Below are 18772 nucleotides of genomic sequence, written 5' to 3' on the forward strand. Positions count from 1 at the left end.
AGGCAACACGCGCCCTACATGTAGAAAAGAAGAGGGCGGGTTAGCGTATCCCTCGGTGCTTTGTACAACGAAAATGTGATCGCTAGACTATATATTATATAAAACCCTAGAGAGCAGGGCAGTCAAACATCACTTCCACCGGAAAACCCCACTCGCTAGACACTTCCCTATTTCAGTCTCACTTTCTCCCGCTTTGCCTGTGGATGGGTGAAGCCCTGTTTAAAACTGGTGCCTCTTCCTCGGGGGTATCAGCAAAAATACCTGCGCCGGGGCTGGGGAATGGGCCCTCTTCCTGCCTTGCAGCTGGGGGGCACAGCACAGCGGCAGCGCCCTAGCACTGCGGTGAGAGCTCCGCTCCCCGCGGAACTCCGCAGCGCCTGGCGTTAGGGTTAAAGGGGGAGAGGGAGAGAAAGAGAGAGAAGATAATATCTTGCCCCCCAAATGCAGGGAGCTTCAGCGCAGAATAATAAAGCTGTCTCAATAAATAACGTGCCTGTGTCTGTCAGTAGCTAGTTTGTTTGCGTTTTTCGCCTGGTTTGTTTATACTAGTGCCCCCTCTCTCTTGGGTGTCTTTACAGCTCAACAAACAGGTATTTATCTCCAGTTCCAACCCTGAGTTCTCAGAGAGACCAAACTTTAAGGTTATTAAAATTTCAATCATATTTATTTATTGCAGAAAAATAATATACAATGATATTTACAAAACAATCATAAAAATAGGAATGCATTTAGACACCGGATCTATTTGCATTTTAACATGGGTCATCAATAAATAAATAAAATGTTTATTTTTTTCTCAGAGGAAAAATAATAATAATAAAAAAGTTAGGAACCGGGTATATAACAGCTTGAGCCCAGCTTATTCCCCCCTAATAAAAAAAAAAAAAAAAAAAGTTTTCATCTCTACAGGGATATTTTTTGGTTGGTTGGTTGGTTTCATTCAAGAATGAATAAAGTCCACAATAACGTATTTCCTTTCATCAGTGGCTCATAGGCACGACCTCTTGGGAATGCATGCAAAAAAGGCAAATAAAAAAAAAAAAGTTAAATTCCAACATTCTTCGTCAAAATTAAAAAAAAAAATCGATTCAGACTTCTATCAGAATGCAGAGATGTGTGGATTGTACCGACGCCCAAAGGGTAGTCACTGTCCAAAGCCCTTGTCTCTTTCTCTTTCCTTAAGTGCTCCCCACGCCCTGCTTTGAATTTGGATATTGCTCTTCTAATTTCCAAGAAATCCTTGGTACATTTTTTGTTTAAGACAAGTAAAAAAAAAAAAAATCGTATCCAACTTCAGAGTCTCTAGATTGTCCATTTTCTCCTTCTGTGGGAACAATGTCATCTGCAAAAACCCAGAGAGGGCGGAAAACTCGTTACTGGAATGAAAGTTACACACCCATCTACCTACACCTCCCTGCCTCTGGAAATGCACACGTCGGGCACCAAGAGGGGAGGGAGAAGCGCGTGCCCCCGCCGCGCGGGCGGCGCGGTGGCCGTGTGACACCCCAGCCCGGCAGCCAGCGGTGGCAGGGCCGCGGGAAGGGGGCTGCTGGGGCCGTAGGAAACGCTCGCCGGGAAGCACGCAGGCGGACATGGATTCACTTCAAAATACGAGCAACAGCGGCAGCAGGAACCATCCCGGCGGCCCCGCTGGCTCCGCGGCGTTTGGCGAAGGAGTGACCTCAGGCCGGCCCCATCTGGCCGCGGCACACCCGCACCGCCGCCTCCCCGCCCGCAGCCCACCCCGCCGGCCGCCGGCATCGCCCCGCCACGCGTGGGCCCCGCGGGGCCGGGGACGCACCGCGGGCCGCGCAGGAGGAGGGACACGCCGGGGTGGGGGGTGGGGGGGCACCTCCAGCCTCCCCGTGCTCCGGCCGGCCCTGGAAGCCAGGCCCCGCCGGACGGGGAGGGCCCCTCTCGCCCCACGGCCACGCGTGCCCGGCCCACGGCGCAGCCAGCGGCCCCTCGCTTCCCCCCACCCCCCACCCCCCTTCTCCCCGCCGGTCTCGGTGTCCCTGCCTTACCTAGGGCTCCTGCCGGGGGGATGCGGGTGGGGGACGCCGCCTGCTAGTGGGATGCGGACATGGACCAGGCGCCCTCCATTCTCCACACCGAGAAGGCGTAGCTGAGCCGCTCGTGAGCCACATAGCTGCAGCTTGCCATCTTGGAGTCCAGCTCGTCGCTCTGTAAGACCTGGTAGAGGAAGTCGATGTACCTGGCCGCCAGCTTGAGGGTCTGGATCTTGCTCAGCTTGTCCGAGGGCAGCGTGGGGATGATCTTCCGCAGGGCGGCGAAGGCTTCGTTCAGCGACTGCGTGCGCTGCCGCTCCCGCACGTTGGCCATGACCCGCTGGGTCTGCAGCTCCTCGTAGGACTGGGGGCTGCCGCCGCCGCTGCTGCTGCCGCCGCCCCCGCCGCCCCCGCCCGCCCCGCACTTCTTGCCCCGCTTGCCTTGGGCCGGGCTGCAGGGCTCGTCCGCGGCCCCGACGGCACCGCCGGCGCTGCGGCGGCTGGAGCGCCGCTTGCGCCCCCCTCTCTTGTTGTTGGGCAGCTGCTGCCGGTCCGGCTCCTCTTCGCTGTTGCTCAAGCTGTCGTCGGCGGGGGAGACTGGCGAGTTTGACTCGTCCTGCTGCATCATCTCTGGGGGGAGACGCGAGAAGCGGGCCGGGAGGGGGGGGAGGGCAGGGAGAAGAGGGGGGCACCTAACCCGCCAGCTCCCCCTTGATCGGCTGCTTCGCTGGCCTGCGAGGAGAAGGAGGAGGAGGAGGGAGGGAGGGAGGGAGGACCTCACTTTGGGGGGAGGGGGGATGGCATCAGGATCCAAGAGGGGAAAAAAAAGCCAACCAAAAAAAAAAATCCCTCCCGATCCCTCCTTGGAGCCCCTTCGAGGTGTCTGGGATTGGGAGAAAGTTGAAGACTTGGAGGTTCTTATAGCTCCTGCTGGCGGAAAGTTTGGGGGCAGCAGTGTCATTGGCCTGACGTGGAGAGGAGGGACTTTTGCTGAGTTTTATAGGAAAGTTTCCGCTTCCCCCCCTCCACGCCCTCCCCCAATTATTTTTTTCAGGCCATTCACAAGTGATCTGGACTCCCTCCGCTCCCCACACACATACATCCTTACCCCAACCCCTTTCTCTGCTTCCCTCTCCGCGGTTTCTGCCCCAGGCTCCTTCATTTCGGATTTGGCTTTGGGGTGGTGCTGAGGGGCTGGGGCGGGAGCTTCTGGGGGTGCCGGTGCCCCCCCGGCGCTGTTGCGGGGGGCAGAGCGGCCCGCTGGGTGCCTGCGCTGGGGGCGGCTGCCCCAGGGCGGCGGGGGCATCCCGCACCTCTCGGGCTTCCCCCGCCGCAGCGCGCACGGCTTGCACTGAAAAGGAGGAAAGGGAAACCCGCGGGGCAGCATCCAGGCACATCCTAATTTTGTCCCGCTCTCCTGCACCCCGCGCTGCTGTCGCCGGGCGCCCCCGGGGTCCGGCGTTTCGAGGCAGCTGCACGTTTCTGGGTTGCAGAGGGGGGACGGCACAGCCTTGTCCCGTCCGGCCGGAGGACTGCTCTCGGAGAAAGCCATCTTCAGAGGTGGAAGCGGCGGCGAAACTACGCATTTGCTGCGTGCACACGCACCAGTCCTTGAGTTCGTCTTAAGAGAAACCCGGGAGGATCCGCGTCCCCAGCCTGGCATACCGGGAGACGGGAGGGCGCGCAGACCCTCCCTGTGGCTCCTGGCAGAGAGGCACACGCCGTGGCCACTCGCTTCAGTTCGCCCTCCCTGAAGGCGCCCGACTCCGGCACTTCCTGGGAACCGAGCTTATTTAGTTTAAATTCTCTTTTATGTTTGCAGCCAAAGCTAATTCTCCCCATCCCCCGCCTTTATGCCTTCTTCCCCGGTCGCTGGCAGCACAGAGCAGGTGGTGTGTCTTTTTAACAACAGCTCAGATTCAAACGGGGAACGCCTGGGAAGGAAGGCTAGGAATTGCCACCCATTAATAAATGGGGCGATGCACTTCTGCTGCTCCCTGTGAGGGGACCGCACGCCCGCGCTGCCGGCCTGGCAGTGACCGCTCAGACGGGGCATCTCCGGGTGCGGGGCAGAGGGGGCAGCGCCACCGCTCCCCGGCTGTCTTTGGGGTGGGAGGGCAGAGAGGGCAAACGAAATAGCAGAGCCGCGGTAAATCCCGGGGACGAAAAAGGCGAGGCTTCTGGAAGTAGGCTGTCATCTGCTCCGGGAAAAGAGCCATCTCTTCCTTCTGCCTGCGGGCTCCCTATCCTCCGGGCAGAGACCTCCAGTCCTGGGCACTGCGAGGGGCCAGGACCCCTGTGCAGCCGCCGCTGAGGGGCAGTGGGCCAGTCCCGGTGCGGCCGATGGCCCCGCTCCCTGCCACAGAGCCCGTTGGGCGCTCATTGCTGGCAGAGTTGCCCCACCACTCCTCCGTTAGCTCCCTGGGTGAGCTTTCGTCCTTGGGTCTGCCATCCCACAGCGTGAGCAAACAGCAGCCTGCCCTAAACTTTCTCTTTTGGGAAACAGCTGGAACCAGTACCGGGGGCGGGGGGAAACAGGGGCTGACTGACCAGGCAAGAGAAGGCATGCCGGCACACCGACAGTGAGTGAGCAGAGCTCCCCCGGCTTTCAGCTTGTCCCTGCGGTGTGTGCTGCGACCTGTAGGCCTCTCCACTCACCTCCACACCACGGCTTGTCCCAGGGAGCTTCAGGGGTTCCCTTGTGTTGCCAGCAGCTGCTGCCCCCAAGGTAAGAAGAACTGGCTCTCCTTCCCCCTCCCTCTCACCAATTTTGGCTGTGCCCAGAGCCTCAGTGCTCCTCTGGGGTGTTGAGCAGTGCCATTACAGAGCAAAGGTGGGAAACAGTAGTGGTGAGCATCGGTAGGCAGCTCTGGAGGCTTGCCCGCCTGCCTGCCTTCCTTCCTTCCTTTCTTCCTTCCTTCCCTCCATCTTTCCTTTCTCTCCCATTCTTCTTATGCAAAAAATATCGAAGTGCAAAACCAAACCTGGGTAACTGTTATTACCTTGCTGGGAATAGGACACTGGGGCAATGCCTGGATGGTGGAGACCCACATCAGCAAAATCAATGGAAATGATCCACTGCTTGAAAGGAGAAAGGGGCAGTGTCTCCAGAGGTGCTTTGGCAGGAGCCACAGCTTGTCTGGGTCACCTGAACTTTGAATGCGATGCAGGACATGACCTGCTTGCCATGGGGCAGGAGGAGGGTGTGTGGAGGAGGGTGTGCAGAGGAGGGTGTGTGGGAGAGGCAAGGACAGGTGAAGAGGCAGTATTACATGGTTTGGAAAATCAGAAAACACAGAGAAATGTAGGGGGAGGGTGACCTTGAGGAGAAACGAGGGGCTGACTATGATAGATGGTTGGCTTTAGGGTCAGTTACTCTTCAGGGAAACTGCAGCAAAAGCAACCAGCAGTAGTTAGCAGAACATGGACGGTGCTACCTGGGACCTGCACACTTGCTGTATGAGCCATGACTACACAGAAACCCCTGTCATTTTCATTTTGGCTTTTGCTTCATCTTTGACTCACAAATCGTGCTCAGGAGCAAAGGAAATGAATCCCATGCTCTTCCTGCCAAGACCCACCACAGGAGCGCAGGGGCCAGGTAAGCTGTGGTGGCAGAGGTCTGGCCCAGGGGGCATGCCACTGGGCTGGCTGTGGGAGCCTGCCTGGATCCCCCAGGCCTACTGGTGGGCAGCAACCCTCCCCAGTGCTGGAGTGTGTGCAGCTGTGTCTGGAGGAGTGTGGATATGTCAGAGGGTCAAGTCCAGGGGTCTGTGTGAGAGAAAAACATACTGGTGTGCTAACATGTGAGGTGTGTCTGTGTGTGGGTGTGTGTGCATGTGTAGCTGATCTTTTGCAGTGTGCATACACGTGTGTGTTGGGAAGGAAGGGAAGCAGGGATTGTGTGGAGTTTTAAAATCAGCTCTGGTTTAGCTTGAAATACACAGTTCTGGTGGGGATGGGGGTGGAGGCTTTGTATTCCACACTAAATCAGTAATCATTGTGTAGTTCATACAGTGTTAAATTATCTGTTTTGAACCTCCAAAAGGTTAGATAGACCTGCAGACCACTTTGGACCATGTCCTGTTCTCTGCTATGCATAGGCATGGCTTGGGTGAGGATTCTCCTGGCTCCTTGGGAAGGCTGTCAACCCTGCTTTGCTCTTTGGAGGTGGCAAGCAAAGCTGCAAGCAGCTCCAGGGCCTTTCTAGGGATATTTCCAGGTCCATTCCTGCAAGGCTTCCCTGGGCCTTAGCTCAGGAAGTGTGTGCTTTGGGATCAGCCCTTACATGGGGCACTGTTAGGACACAGAGAACTCCAGCATTTTGTCAACTGTTCAGTAATGTGTAACACTTGTAAAGTAATCATCCCAATTACAGGTGTGGGTGTGAACATGGAGCTAAATAAATCACAAGCTCTTAGGAAGTAGCACCCATTAGCTGCTGAGACTCAGGTGGGGGCAAGCAGGGTCTACCTTAGCCAGGCAGAAGCATCACAGCTTTGAGGGGAGTGGACTGACAGCTTGATTCTTTCTTCAATTTTTGTTGAAGAAAGAGTGAAAGGTCTGATTTTGTCTGCCTGTTTATAAATCAGTGCAGAAGTGTGAGAACTAGCATGCTCAAGATCTGGTGGTTACACCTTACAACGTTGCCCACCAATGTGTTTTGTGCATACATGCAAATTACAACCGGGTTGCAATAGGCTGTTCAGTATTCCCTATATGGCATGCATATACACACATTGTAATTTAGCTCTCAAAGGCTATTCACTGTGGTGAAATACCAAAATCTCACACTGGTGGGGATTCCTTGGGATATTCAGCGACGTAACTGTCACACACGTGCACACACAGGGACAGGCTCCCTGGGTATTTCATGCGGAAGCCTTCAGTCTGGTGTTTCCACAGAAGCTGTACCTTTAAGACCTGTTTCAAAGACCACTCAAATCAGCCGGTTTCCCCACCGGTGTCCATGGCCAGGTATTCTAATTCCTGCAGATGTCAAGTGAAAGCCTGGTCGAGGCCCAATGGCTTCCAAAGGGACAAGAGACCCACCAGCAACTTTCCGCGCTGACACTTATGCTGTGATTTGCTCGGTGTTGAAAGCACGCCAGCTCCACGTGCTGAGAACCCCCGCTGTGCCCTGCTGCGCACCCGCGCGGAGCAGCGGCAGGCGGCCGGAGCGGGTGTGTGAAGGGGCTGAGAGCGGGGCCCATTTTTCTGCTCCTTTTTCTCTCTCCCCGCTCACTGCGGCAGCCCCACAGCCGGGGACGCGGGCGGGCTGCCGGGCCGCCCGGCTCTCCCCGCCCCGCCACCGGGGCCCGCGGGCCGGGCAGCTGCTGCGCGGCGCCGCCGGCGGGGCTGGGGCCGCCGGGCTGTGCGGCCGGCGACCACCGGAGGGCACGATTCCCCGCCGGTCCCCGCTCCGGCCGCGGCGGGCACGGCTCCCAGGTGAGTCGCTCCCCCCTCGGGCAGGGCTAGGCGGGCGTCCTCCGTGCTCCCGCGGCAGCCCACGTCCTTTCGGGCTGGGTCACCCCCGTTTCACCGCGCCCGGGTCTGTCGCACGGAGTCCTTTCGGCCACCCCCGAGGGTTTCCTCTCGCTCCGGGGAACCCGGCCGCCGCGGGGCCGTGGCTGGCCGGGGGAGTGCACCGGCACACGGATCCTCCGTGGACACACGGACGGTTCCCACTGGTGTGCTGCTAGCGCGGGGCGCTCTGCCTGTCGCTTCGTTCGGCAGCTGTGGAAAACAGAAGGGTAACACGGGAACCCTTCAAGGAATCAGTTTCCTTGCCAGAAGGACTGCAGCGACTTTTATTTTTCAAGCTCATTGTGATGTGGCCGTTTATCTGAAAGCCTAACGGCTTGCTTGCACAGGAGGACGTGACCGTGGCTTTCCTGAACTTCCCCGAAGCTCATCCTCGGCCTCCCAGCGCTCCCAGCCCCTGCGGTGCAAGGCCGGCCCCGCGCCCCCGGCGCCCCCGGCGCCCGACCGCCCGCGGGGCTGCGGCGGCGGCAGGGAGCGCTGCGCCGCCCTGAGACTGGGCTGCGGCTCCCGTTCCCGCTGCGGCGTCCCTCCCTCTCTCTTCTCCCTCTCTCTCTCCCTCCCTCTCTCCCTTCCTCCCTCCCTCTCCCTCCCTCCCCGTCTTCGCGCAGCGCAAGGCCAAGGAGTGCCTGTGTCCCGTTATCAAACCAGCGATCCCACAGGGGAGACAGGTGTCCAAACAAATTAGGACCTGAAAATTATTTGCAACCCGTGTTTTAATAGAAGATCTTTTATTTATATGTGCTTTATTCGGATCCAGAATTAATTCGTGGCGGTGGGTAGGGGTTTTTAAGCAAACCACGAATATCTTGCTGGAAGCCTGAGTGGTATCCCCTCCTCTACCCCAGAGAAGACCAGTCCCTCTCATCACAAGACATCAAGATATCTAATGCTGTGGTGGAGCTTTGCCCCTAATTGTGGCTCTGGGTCTTGTTTATGTGGTTTCATGTCTAAATCTGAAAAGACTGCTTAGTAAAACAAGCTTATCTGCACTCCAGGGGATGGTAGTTATTTATATTAATAATGGAACCAACTTACTATTTCAGCTCCTTTGATTTTTGGGTGGTTTTTTTGGCTTTTCCATCTCTTCCATCTTTCCTGAACTATGTAAATATATCTTTGTTGTATTTTTTGTATCCTCCTGCTCCCACACATTACTCACATCGATATATTCAATCTTTCAGTACACTTGGCCTATGGAAACTCCGTAAAACTTCAGGCCTTTTTAACCACAAATTTTGCTTTTTCTTCCAAGGCAGGGGAGGGCATACCTTGGGCAAAGAGGATGGATAAAGCATTCCACAAAGCTTTCTTCTTACGGGTGGACTCAAACTCTCCTTGCAGCACATGCAATTCGACTCAGAGTCCTATAGCCAGAATTTCAGCATGGAAGCAGGCTTTTCACCCACCAGCGATGTCTGCACCCTGGGGAAGAATCCCCTGTGTCTCCTACTCAGTATGGTCTCCTTTAGACTTACAGTCACTCTCGGGATTTCACAGATGAAGATGAAAAAAAGGGTCATGTGAGAAACAACCATGACTCACAAGGATCCCATAGGAGTTTGTTAGACAGGGTAATAGGCTCGCCTTTACCTCTGGTAAAGCCTGGTGTGAGGGAAAAGACCTGGAAGGTCATCCTAACATACACATATGCTCTCCTTGGTAAATGGAATTTTTTTTTGATTGGTAGCCTGACTGAATGCCAGGTCTGCAAGTTGGAACCCATCCACCTCCTCCTCCTCCCACCCTGAGACCACACAGGGCTGCTGACTGTAGCCACACAGAGGAGGGGAACCTGGAGGGGAAAGGTTCGCAGAAATGAACACCCATCTCATTCTTTCCACAGTTACCTTACTTCTGAGGACAAGTACTTAGAGCTAGAAGACCTTTTGAGAGAGCAGAGGTTTATTTCCATCTCTGCTAGTTTGTATCCCCTTTCAGAACAGGCAGTCAGAGTGGAATCAAAGTTTATGTGTTTCTTTCTAAGTGGGGAGTTGTAATTATTTTGTGCTATGGGCTATCAGCTATGATGCCTAAAGATCTACTGTACAGCATTATCCCTCATTTTACAGCCCCAGTCTCATTTGCCTGCCTCTAGAGTACAAGGTGATGATTATTCAGGGTACCTTGCTCACTAAGATTGGTCTGTGCATAGGTCCACACCCTGGTTTTAATTTCTGACCAAAGGTCATATAGTAGGTCAGAAAATGAAGCTGATCTAGAGCACAAATCTTGGTTACCAAATTCCAAAGGCAATTTTCCAGAAGAGGCAATAGTTTATCAATACGCTGAAGTAAATTAACATATGTTCACTCTTCATGCATGCATACATGTATGTATGTGTCTATCTATGTACTCTGACCTCCAGACAAGAGTCTGTATTTGTATCTATGCTGTATTGTAAAATACCATGTTGCTTCCGCTTCTGTCTTGGAATGTATCTATATCAAACATATTTTTATGCCAAAATCTTCTATGTGACCTTGCAGTACTAAAACTAGTTCCTGTCAGAAGCAGAGAAATACTTGCTTTACCTTTCAGAACATTTGTGCTTGCGTGCATTAAGGACTTGGTCCAAAATCCTTTGATGTCAAGGGGAGTGTTTCAGTGGGCTTTGGATCAAGCCCTAAAATTGGTCAAATAAATCTGAAATAAAATAAAAATGAAAACATGTCCAGGCTAAGAGTATTGTTGAATAAAAAAAAAATCAGAGAGGCTGCCTTTGGATTAAAGGGCCAGTCATTATTCCTTAATATTTAGCTGAATTTGTAGAATTTTCCATGATTTAAAAATAATCCTTTACATGAAGGTTGTAATTTGTTTTCAGTTTTCAAAACATCCATATTTTGCTGCACAGTAGAAATGTGGTTGTTGACCTAGTAAGCACAAGGATGATTTGAGCTCAGTGGTATAGATATGGGCTGGACCTTAAACAGTAAGATATGGCCCAAATTTTCAAAGTCAGAGCAGACACTTCATTCCAAAATACCCTCCTGACTCAAGAGTATGTTCAGCTTTATGTCTCAGTTCATATTCGAGCCATTGATGAAATTTTCTAATGTCTGATCTAATGTTATTCTTTGCTGTTACACACTTCGCAAAAGGGATAATGTAGCTCTTGGTCACAGCAGGTGTAATTAATTCAAAGGCAGAGAATGTTCAGTAGAATATAGCAAGGGCTTTATTACAAAACAGTGAAGTTTACACCTCAGTTAGTAATCCTTTTCTCTACAACAATACATAGTATTTAAAAGCATACTTTTTAATAAAAAAGAAGGCAATATAAAAACAAATTACAGCCTTACAGAGGCCGCACTGCTTCCTTGTAGTCATTGTATCAGAGGTTTGGGTAATTTGAATGATGTATGTCTGCAGGAATTTTTGCTGAACGAGGATTATTTGACAGTAAAATGGTCATCGTTCCTTTCAAAGAGATAGAAGTTTGATCAATTATGTGCAATGGCTTACAGCCATATGCTATCTACAGTGACATTTATGATCTATTTTGGTTATCCCCAGATGGCCTTCAACCTAGCTATTATCTGCCAGCATGTTAAACTTTTGGTCAGTGGAAATCCTTTAGTGTCTTGGAAAGACTCATGATGTCGTCTTCTGGCCAGATTCCGTTATGGCTAACTACAACTTTATCTACATTCAACGTATGTAATTGAGTGGCTGTGGTATGGCACACTGTCAGTTGGCTTAATTTCAATCAAGAAAGATAATTTTCTGTATTTTCTTTCCTATAACACTGTGTCATGTTGCTGTACAAAGTGAAACAGCTGCCACATTCTCCTTCTCAAAGACGCATCTCAGAATGGGCTGTCTCTTCCGAGCGGACAACGTAGCCTCCAATTTGGCAGGTAAAATATTGCAACACCAAATCCTTCCATCTGTGGTTTCATGTTGTCAGTTCATTGCAGGAACTAATAGTCTGGTCTAGATGTCAAACTATCTGATTTGTTAGTGTAGCTGGCAGGTTAACTGTCTACGTCTTACCATTTCCGCACAGAATTCACTGTGGGTAGTTAATTTCATCCAAAAAAGAGAAAAAAAATAACCATGTTTGAAGATTAGATGCGCTGTTGGGAAATGAAGTTCTTAATGCTAAATCACATGTATAATAGGAGGTACTTCATAATTGCTCACATCAAGGGTAAGGGCCAACCCAAAGGCGTAGAGACAGGAGGGAAAAAGGCCATACAGTCACTCAGCTGCCACTACAAGAAACAGGCTTTGTGTAGGTCAGAAGCAAGCTATACTGCTATAAAGAAATAGAAGATGCTCTTTCATTCCTTGTGGTTATGGGAGTCATTGTATTTCTTTGCACATACCCCTCCCAAACTGTTCACTGAGGCAAAAAAAGGATTTCCACTGCTCCTTAAGTCATAGAGGTTAGGAAAATATTACATGACAAGAAGTTGCTGTTAAGCTCTGCTCAAGAGCATTTGCAAATGTTATCTGAAATCTATGCTGGAATATGTGCTGCTGCAAGAACACTGAAACTGAAGGGAATGGACTAGCAGCGCTCCCCAATAACAGCTGTGGCACTGCAAACGATGCAGATAACATCACCCCATTTGCAATACAGATGCAGGACAGCAGTGTCATACAGGTTGTAGTAGCATTATACATAGAGTGGAAAGAAACCACAGCAAATGCAGCTCGTGTTTTTCCTAGGTTTTCACTGACTAGGAAACCTCCCTGATGCCGCCAGCATTTCCACAAAGCTGTTGTAAGGCAAACATTACCAATCTCCTTGTCTACCTCCTGTCATTTAAAAATGTGTCATTGGATGTTTTCAGTAAAAGAAAAGATTTTCGGCATAAAGCCTCCTCTTTTCATCTCTGAGGTCACACTGCCTCTTTGGGGTGATATTGGGTGTTTCTGTGGTATGGAAGTGATTCAGAAACCTTCCCAATAAACAATGCTAATGACCCATAGCTTCACAAAAACTGTTTTGGGAGAGGAAGCAGGGTTGAAGGAGGTGTCATAAGAACTTTTCACTTTCTGTGCCATTCTCAGCTACCTAGTATGTCTTTTCAGCTTGGAGGCAAAAACCACTGACTCCAAATCCTCCAAATCCTCCAAAATCCTCTCCAGTAGAAGACTTGGCTTATGGGCTGGATCCTTCAAAGGATTTGGCCAATGGCACGTTGCAGATTCATGCTTTTACTGCTCTCAAAGAGAGTATGATGAATCTTTGGGTTTTTTTCAGGAAATATGCTTGTGTATTTTAAATATGGCAAGTACCATATGTTCTCATCATAGCTTTGGTAGAACTCCTTTCCAAGGGAAAACCCTATGCTATACCCAGTCTATGGGTATGACAGTTGTGATCTGAGAGGGTATACTGTAATCATTCCATTCTGGGATGTGTGGAAGATATAACCTTGAGAATGGGTTTATGCTAATGTCAAACCATGTATGGTTGACAGAATAAAGTAATGGACATGTGAATGTCTCCAGATTTAATACCTTGGAGCTGGTAAAGGTGTTTTTGGCAACAGGACTTGAACTCCATCTTACCAAGGCTTGGTTTAGTAGTTCAAGCACAGTTATCAGTACTTCAGTGAAAGCTCCATTTGCTCATGATTAAAATTTAGGTTCTATATGTCAAGAAGGTGGCACCTGATGAGGACCTAAACTATCAGTTTAACCATACTTGGCAACATTCAAGATATCTGCAAAGAAAATTTGAAGTGGCTCAGATGTAATATGAAATGAATTCCACGCGCCTTCAAGTAAGGCAGGGAAAGATCTGAGATAGCCCTTCACTTCACAGTCTCTCAATCATCTTTTTCCTTTTTTCTTTTTTCCTTTTTTTTTTTTCTCTTCTTCATGACTTATTCATCATCCTACAACTTCTCTTGCATCTGGTAGTTTGCAGAGTTATGATAGTTAAGGATGCTGCGGAATTACTGCAGTGTTCTGGCATATCATTAAAATATGATTAAAAATAGATTAAAACATCTTTCTGTATATTCACTTAATGGTTTCTACTTTTTGTTTTATGTGTGATAATACTAACAACAAAAATGTGAACTACTTAAAAGTGTAAGCACTCCCAAATGGCCCAGATGATATTGCTGAGTCCTGGATCTCTGATTCAGCTGAAAGTTATTTAAGAATAATTTTTAAACTATTCCTGTACTACAAAAATTTCCTGCCAACTCAATGGCTTAGTTATGTACATTATTCTAAAAGACTTCATAGGAGCTTAGATGGCCAAGATCAGGTCCAAGAGCACCTTGAAACATCTGAAACACTTCAGCATTTGGATAATTACATACTTTTGGGGCCAACCCACATTTCTCTTTGGAAAATGTTTCCCCTGCATGGCTGCAGACAACAGATGGATCATATGATCTCTGCATTTGGAAAGATGGCATAATTCTGGCAGACTGTCAGTTAAGTGAAGGGGGCTGATTTCAGATCCTCATTAAGAAAATATACAACCAAGCGGAGTGGACTGAATGGCAGAATGTGATCACTGGCGCCAGCTTTAATAGAAATTGTAGCACACTGTTGCAACATGAAATCTGATGTGCTGTGGCTGGATCTAGCTCTACTGGGTTTTGCGTTCATTTTTCAAACAAATGCATTTTAAAGGAGACATTTTTTGTATTGCAAGGGTCCTCAGTTTGCCAGGAGAGAGAGGAGCAGAGCAATGGAGGAGTAAAAGGGGAATTCAAAGGGCCACACCAGCTCTAGGGCCGAAGCAGGGCGTCAAGGCTTTTTTAGGTCTTCCCTTACATTTGCAAAAGTTTATATGTATTGTCTGTCTATTGAAACTTCTCTTTATATTTCCAATATCTCATTGTATTTATTAGGGGGGTTGCTTTTTGCAACTGGCATTTTACCCAGAAACACCCACAGAGACAGCATGGCCCCTTCCCACCACATGGCTTTGGGAGCAGCACCCAGTATCTCCTTTGCACCTGCATTTCCACAGAAAACCAACCCTGCCAAGCACCTAAGAGCCTGAGTGGGGATCCCAGGGCACTGTAAAATGCAATACAATTTTCCAGCATACTGGATATGAGCAGTAAGTGCACTGTAGTCACTAATCATAGCTGAAGAGAAAAGGGCTGATGGAGCTGCACACCTTCATTTCACCATCAAAGACAAAAATAATTGCTATGGCTTCAGGTCACCGCTTTTACATGCCCTTTGTTTCAGCAGCGACCTCCAAAAAATCAGGATCTTTATATGATATCTTATCTTTGTAATGCAAAAAATGAATGATGCTAAATCATTGGTTGTTGTTTTGAAAGTCTTTGTTAAGCTACCTTCTACCCAGATCAGAGACATTATCTACCCCACATGAACCCAAACTGTTCAAGCAGTGATAGTGTTTGCTGTGGTATAATTATTCCTGTATCCTTTGTGCTATAGTCACCACTCTTTCCTCTAACAATTATAAATTTCAAAGGTCAGAGTTCATTAGCAAAGTTAAAGACTGTATAGTAAGTAAACAATGCTAGAAAAAAAAGAAGTATCAACATCTGTTTTAACTTCTCCTTCTCTCAGTTCATATATTTATGGTGAAGACCCTCCTCTTTGCTGTGCAGAAAATCATAAAATGTACTACCTTCCCTTGAACTTGGCTTGGAGCAAGACAAGATGGAACTGGAAGTAACCTGGGCAATTAGTATCTTTCTTCTGCTTTCAGAGCTAAAGAGAGACAGTTAAACCAACAGAAGGCTCTTTATCTTCCTTTTTGAAATTATGGCAGTGGTATAATAGAGCAGGCCTAGCATCTCAGGGTGCCTGATTACTTTGGTTTGAAATAAAGCTTGGTGTGACAATAGTGAAGTCTGTCTTCCTGCACTGCAATCACTGTATGTGGGAACCATCCTAAACCCCTCAGTGCAGGAGGAGATGGCCTGAGTCCCAGTTAAGGCACTGAATCCTTGGAGAGCAGTATAAACCACACTAAGATAATACAATGCACACAACAATTTGAATATGTTACAGTCCTTACAAGTATATATATCCATGTGAGAACTGATGATACAGAAGCAAAGCCTGCAGGATTGCTCCCCTACTTTGACTTCTCTGAAGGAACAGGAATTTCAGGTGTGTAAGGACCACTGGACTGGACTGTGGCTGGTGATCAGTGGAGTGGTGGCTGTAAGAAATTTCAGGGTCTTAAAATTTATTGCCAGCCAGACCAGAGATTACACCTGAAACTAGGACAGAGAAGGGAAAAAATAAAATCTGGTTGTAATACAGGCAAATTTTAAAATAATATATGAACTGTAGTTCTTAAAAAGCTATATTTTTAAGGCAGTTGCAGTTGAATATTTTTATTAGGTCAATTCTTTTATTCTGGGTGTACTGCTGTGATGAATGTTCATTTCAATATATGGAACAAACATGCTTTTTGGAGTAAAGTTTAATAGAAAATAATCAGAACTGATTATATTTAGCAACTTTTTAGAAAATACAACAATTTTTGCTGTACTACAAAAAGACTATAACCAGCATACCTATCCATCCTTCTAACTGTTCTGTTATACAAGTAGAAGGAAAAGCTTGGCTGTTATTGTTGCAGATTGGTAGTATTCAAGCCTAGTAAACCCAGCAAATTCTTAGGCAAATGGGGACTCAGCATGCATAGTAATCACATTTTAAACCTCAGTATTTTGGCTATTTTTAATATATTAAAAAAACCCAAAACAACAAAAAACAAAAGGACCAAGTTCATTGAAAGGACCAAAAAGGCTACATAAAAATTCTCTTTGAGAAGCACCACTGATCTGAAGGAGAACAAAAATAAATCAAAGACTCTTTTCTGTCACTTTTGCTTAGTACCCCTATGACTTCAAAAACCAATTTATTTTAAAGTTTGTAAAAGAAAAAAAAGAGTGTTGCTAGACTAAGACTTCACTTATCAAGTTTCATCCTGGAGGGAATTTTTATAGCTGAGTTATAAACCCTCCACACTAGAGTGTTTATAATGGAAACGCTGACAAATGCGATAATAAACACCAATCATGGGGCCATAGTAGCTGGTCAGAATGTGGATGCAGGAGTTTGCAGTGCTATCATAATATTTTGTTCTGTTTCCAGCACTAATTTGCTTAAACTTTCTTTCAGGTTGAGCAGCTGTAAAACAAGATCAGCCTGACTATAGATTGCAAAATCATTTGATTATTTATACTTCTCTTAGAAAGCTTGGAAATGTCTCTCAAATGTGATTTCATTTAGGCTTATTTTTTGGTTTACATGTCTGAATACTAATTGTAACACGATAGCTTCAAGGGAACTCAGCTTTCTACCAAAAGGCAGCCTTCAGTGGGCAAAGAGAATATAAACAAACCCGCCACAGACCAGGATCTGAAAATGGGTTATGATCAAACAGCTCTAAGGCTTAAAAACCCCCTTATTATCTTTTCCCAGAAGTAATTGACACTGTCAGATTTTGTTCTTAATGTGGTGATAATGGCATGGTGCTTTGGGGAGACCAAGGATGGGTTGGCCTCAGCCTTGGTGGCAGCAGGGTTTCTGAGCAAGGGAAAGGCCTTTCACTGCAGTGGGTGAAACCCTCACCTCGCTGAAGTTAGCAGCACTTTTGCATTCACTTCATTAGGCCCAGGGTTTCACTGGCTTCCCAAGCCTGACGTGCTTTTGTATTGCACCATGACTCGCAGACTAGGATGTAGCTGTCTTGGATTGAGATGGGGATGAGGGGAGAAGAGACTCCACAGCCTTGTTATTTCAGAGAGATGGGATTGTGCTCCAGCAAGAAGCTTCTCTGCAATGTTTCCATAATTTGTTTATATTCTCAGCAGACTGAGCTTCCAGGACTTTGACGCATCCGCATGGGCCAAGTGATGGGTCAGTATGGTATCTTGCTGTTTCGCTGAGCTCTTCATGGGCATAAAGGCATGCTTTAGTTTTCATACAGGTGTCTAAGAAAAAACCAAACATCTAGACTACTGTCCTGATTTATCTTTGCCAGTTCTGGAAAAACATGAAATATAAAAAAATCAAAGCCCCCTTCATCAAGTTCTTAGCTCCTATAAATCAATGTCTTACTGAGAGGCTTATCCAAAATCTTTGACGTAACACGAAATGCATCTCTATACTCTGTCTGTGCTGTTTGCATATTGCGTTCATTGGTTTATAGTGCAACTGCATTTTTTAATTTTTAATGTTATTTTTAGAATCAGTGGCTCATATAAGAATATTACTACTGTTCTGTATTGCTGCTGCAAATTTTCCAGTGATCCGTTAAAGATCAGGATTCATAATGCAGATTTTGATTTGTAATTGAAAATAAAATGTGAGTTTTTTTCTGCTTTAACATAAATATGAACAAATTCCAATGTTTTGTTATTAAACCAAGAAAAGAAAACCAATAATTTTTGAATTATCTGTTACAGACATGTTTACATTATGAATCTCTTAACTAAGACTCTGTGTGCTATAGAGTTCTAATTTCATCCAGTGACATGAGCAAGAAAAAATATGAAAAGGTATGTAAACATGCTGTAGAAATCAAGTTGTATAGAGATCACAGAGAAATGGTGCTAAGAAGTGAATATTAAATTGTGTACTTCATTGTCCTTGAAGAATTTGTCTTCATCATTTTGCTTGAGACAGTGGTAACAGTAAAATACATCTGGGTCATGTGGACAGTTGTTGATTTTGGAATATTGTTCATTCTTAGTTCTTTTTTTCACTTTATTTTTAGAAAAAAAAACCCACAAAACAAAACCCAACAAAACCAAACCAAACACAAAACCATGTGAAGAGGTGAAACATCCCAGTTTCTAGAGAGGATCCAGCTGTGTTAACTGTCCAACTGCCTCTTGGAAGAAAAGCATCCTGACAACTGGAAAGCAGATGCAATGTGTGGAGTCAGGGAGGTCAACAGAAACTAGTGGAAAAAAGAAACCAAGGAAACAAGTGAAAAGAGTAAGAATATTGGAGTATTAATACAGGATATTGGATCACTCATGATAACATTAAAGTGAAAGGAATGAGAAAAAGAAGGGGAATCACCACAGGAGCTGACAAAACATGAGAGAAGAAATCAGAGACACAAGGGTGCAATGTAGACCTTAGCCAAAACATGAGAGAAGAAATCAGAGACACAAGGGTGCAATGTAGACCTTAGCCATACTAGCCTGAATCCAGGGTAAATCTGGATTTCACTAATGCCACGACAATTGTATGCAGCGGAGACAAAAGCTGTCCTGCGAAGTCAC

General features: G+C 47.5%; 1 protein-coding gene across 1 annotated transcript; it reads right to left on the reverse strand.

Annotated features, from left to right (window-relative positions):
* Positions 1–769: 769 nt before the first annotated feature.
* TWIST1 (twist family bHLH transcription factor 1) lies at positions 770–18723 on the reverse strand. Its single transcript, XM_080383196.1, has 3 exons — positions 18677–18723; positions 2025–18624; positions 770–1342 (listed from the first exon to the last, which is right to left on the reverse strand). The coding sequence occupies exon 2, from the start codon at positions 2968–2970 to the stop codon at positions 2068–2070; it is 903 nt and encodes a 300-aa protein (XP_080239322.1). The 5' UTR covers positions 2971–18624; positions 18677–18723; the 3' UTR covers positions 770–1342; positions 2025–2067.
* Positions 18724–18772: the final 49 nt, after the last annotated feature.

The sequence above is a fragment of the Falco punctatus genome (assembly GCF_963210335.1).
Source record: "Falco punctatus genome assembly, chromosome: 4".
NCBI lineage: Eukaryota > Metazoa > Chordata > Aves > Falconiformes > Falconidae > Falco > Falco punctatus.

What these genes read in the sequence shown, in the direction of transcription:
- TWIST1 (XM_080383196.1), bottom strand. Translation starts at nt 2,970, where the DNA reads ATGACACTGCTGCCCCCAAACTTTCCGCCAGCAGGAGCTATAAGAACC.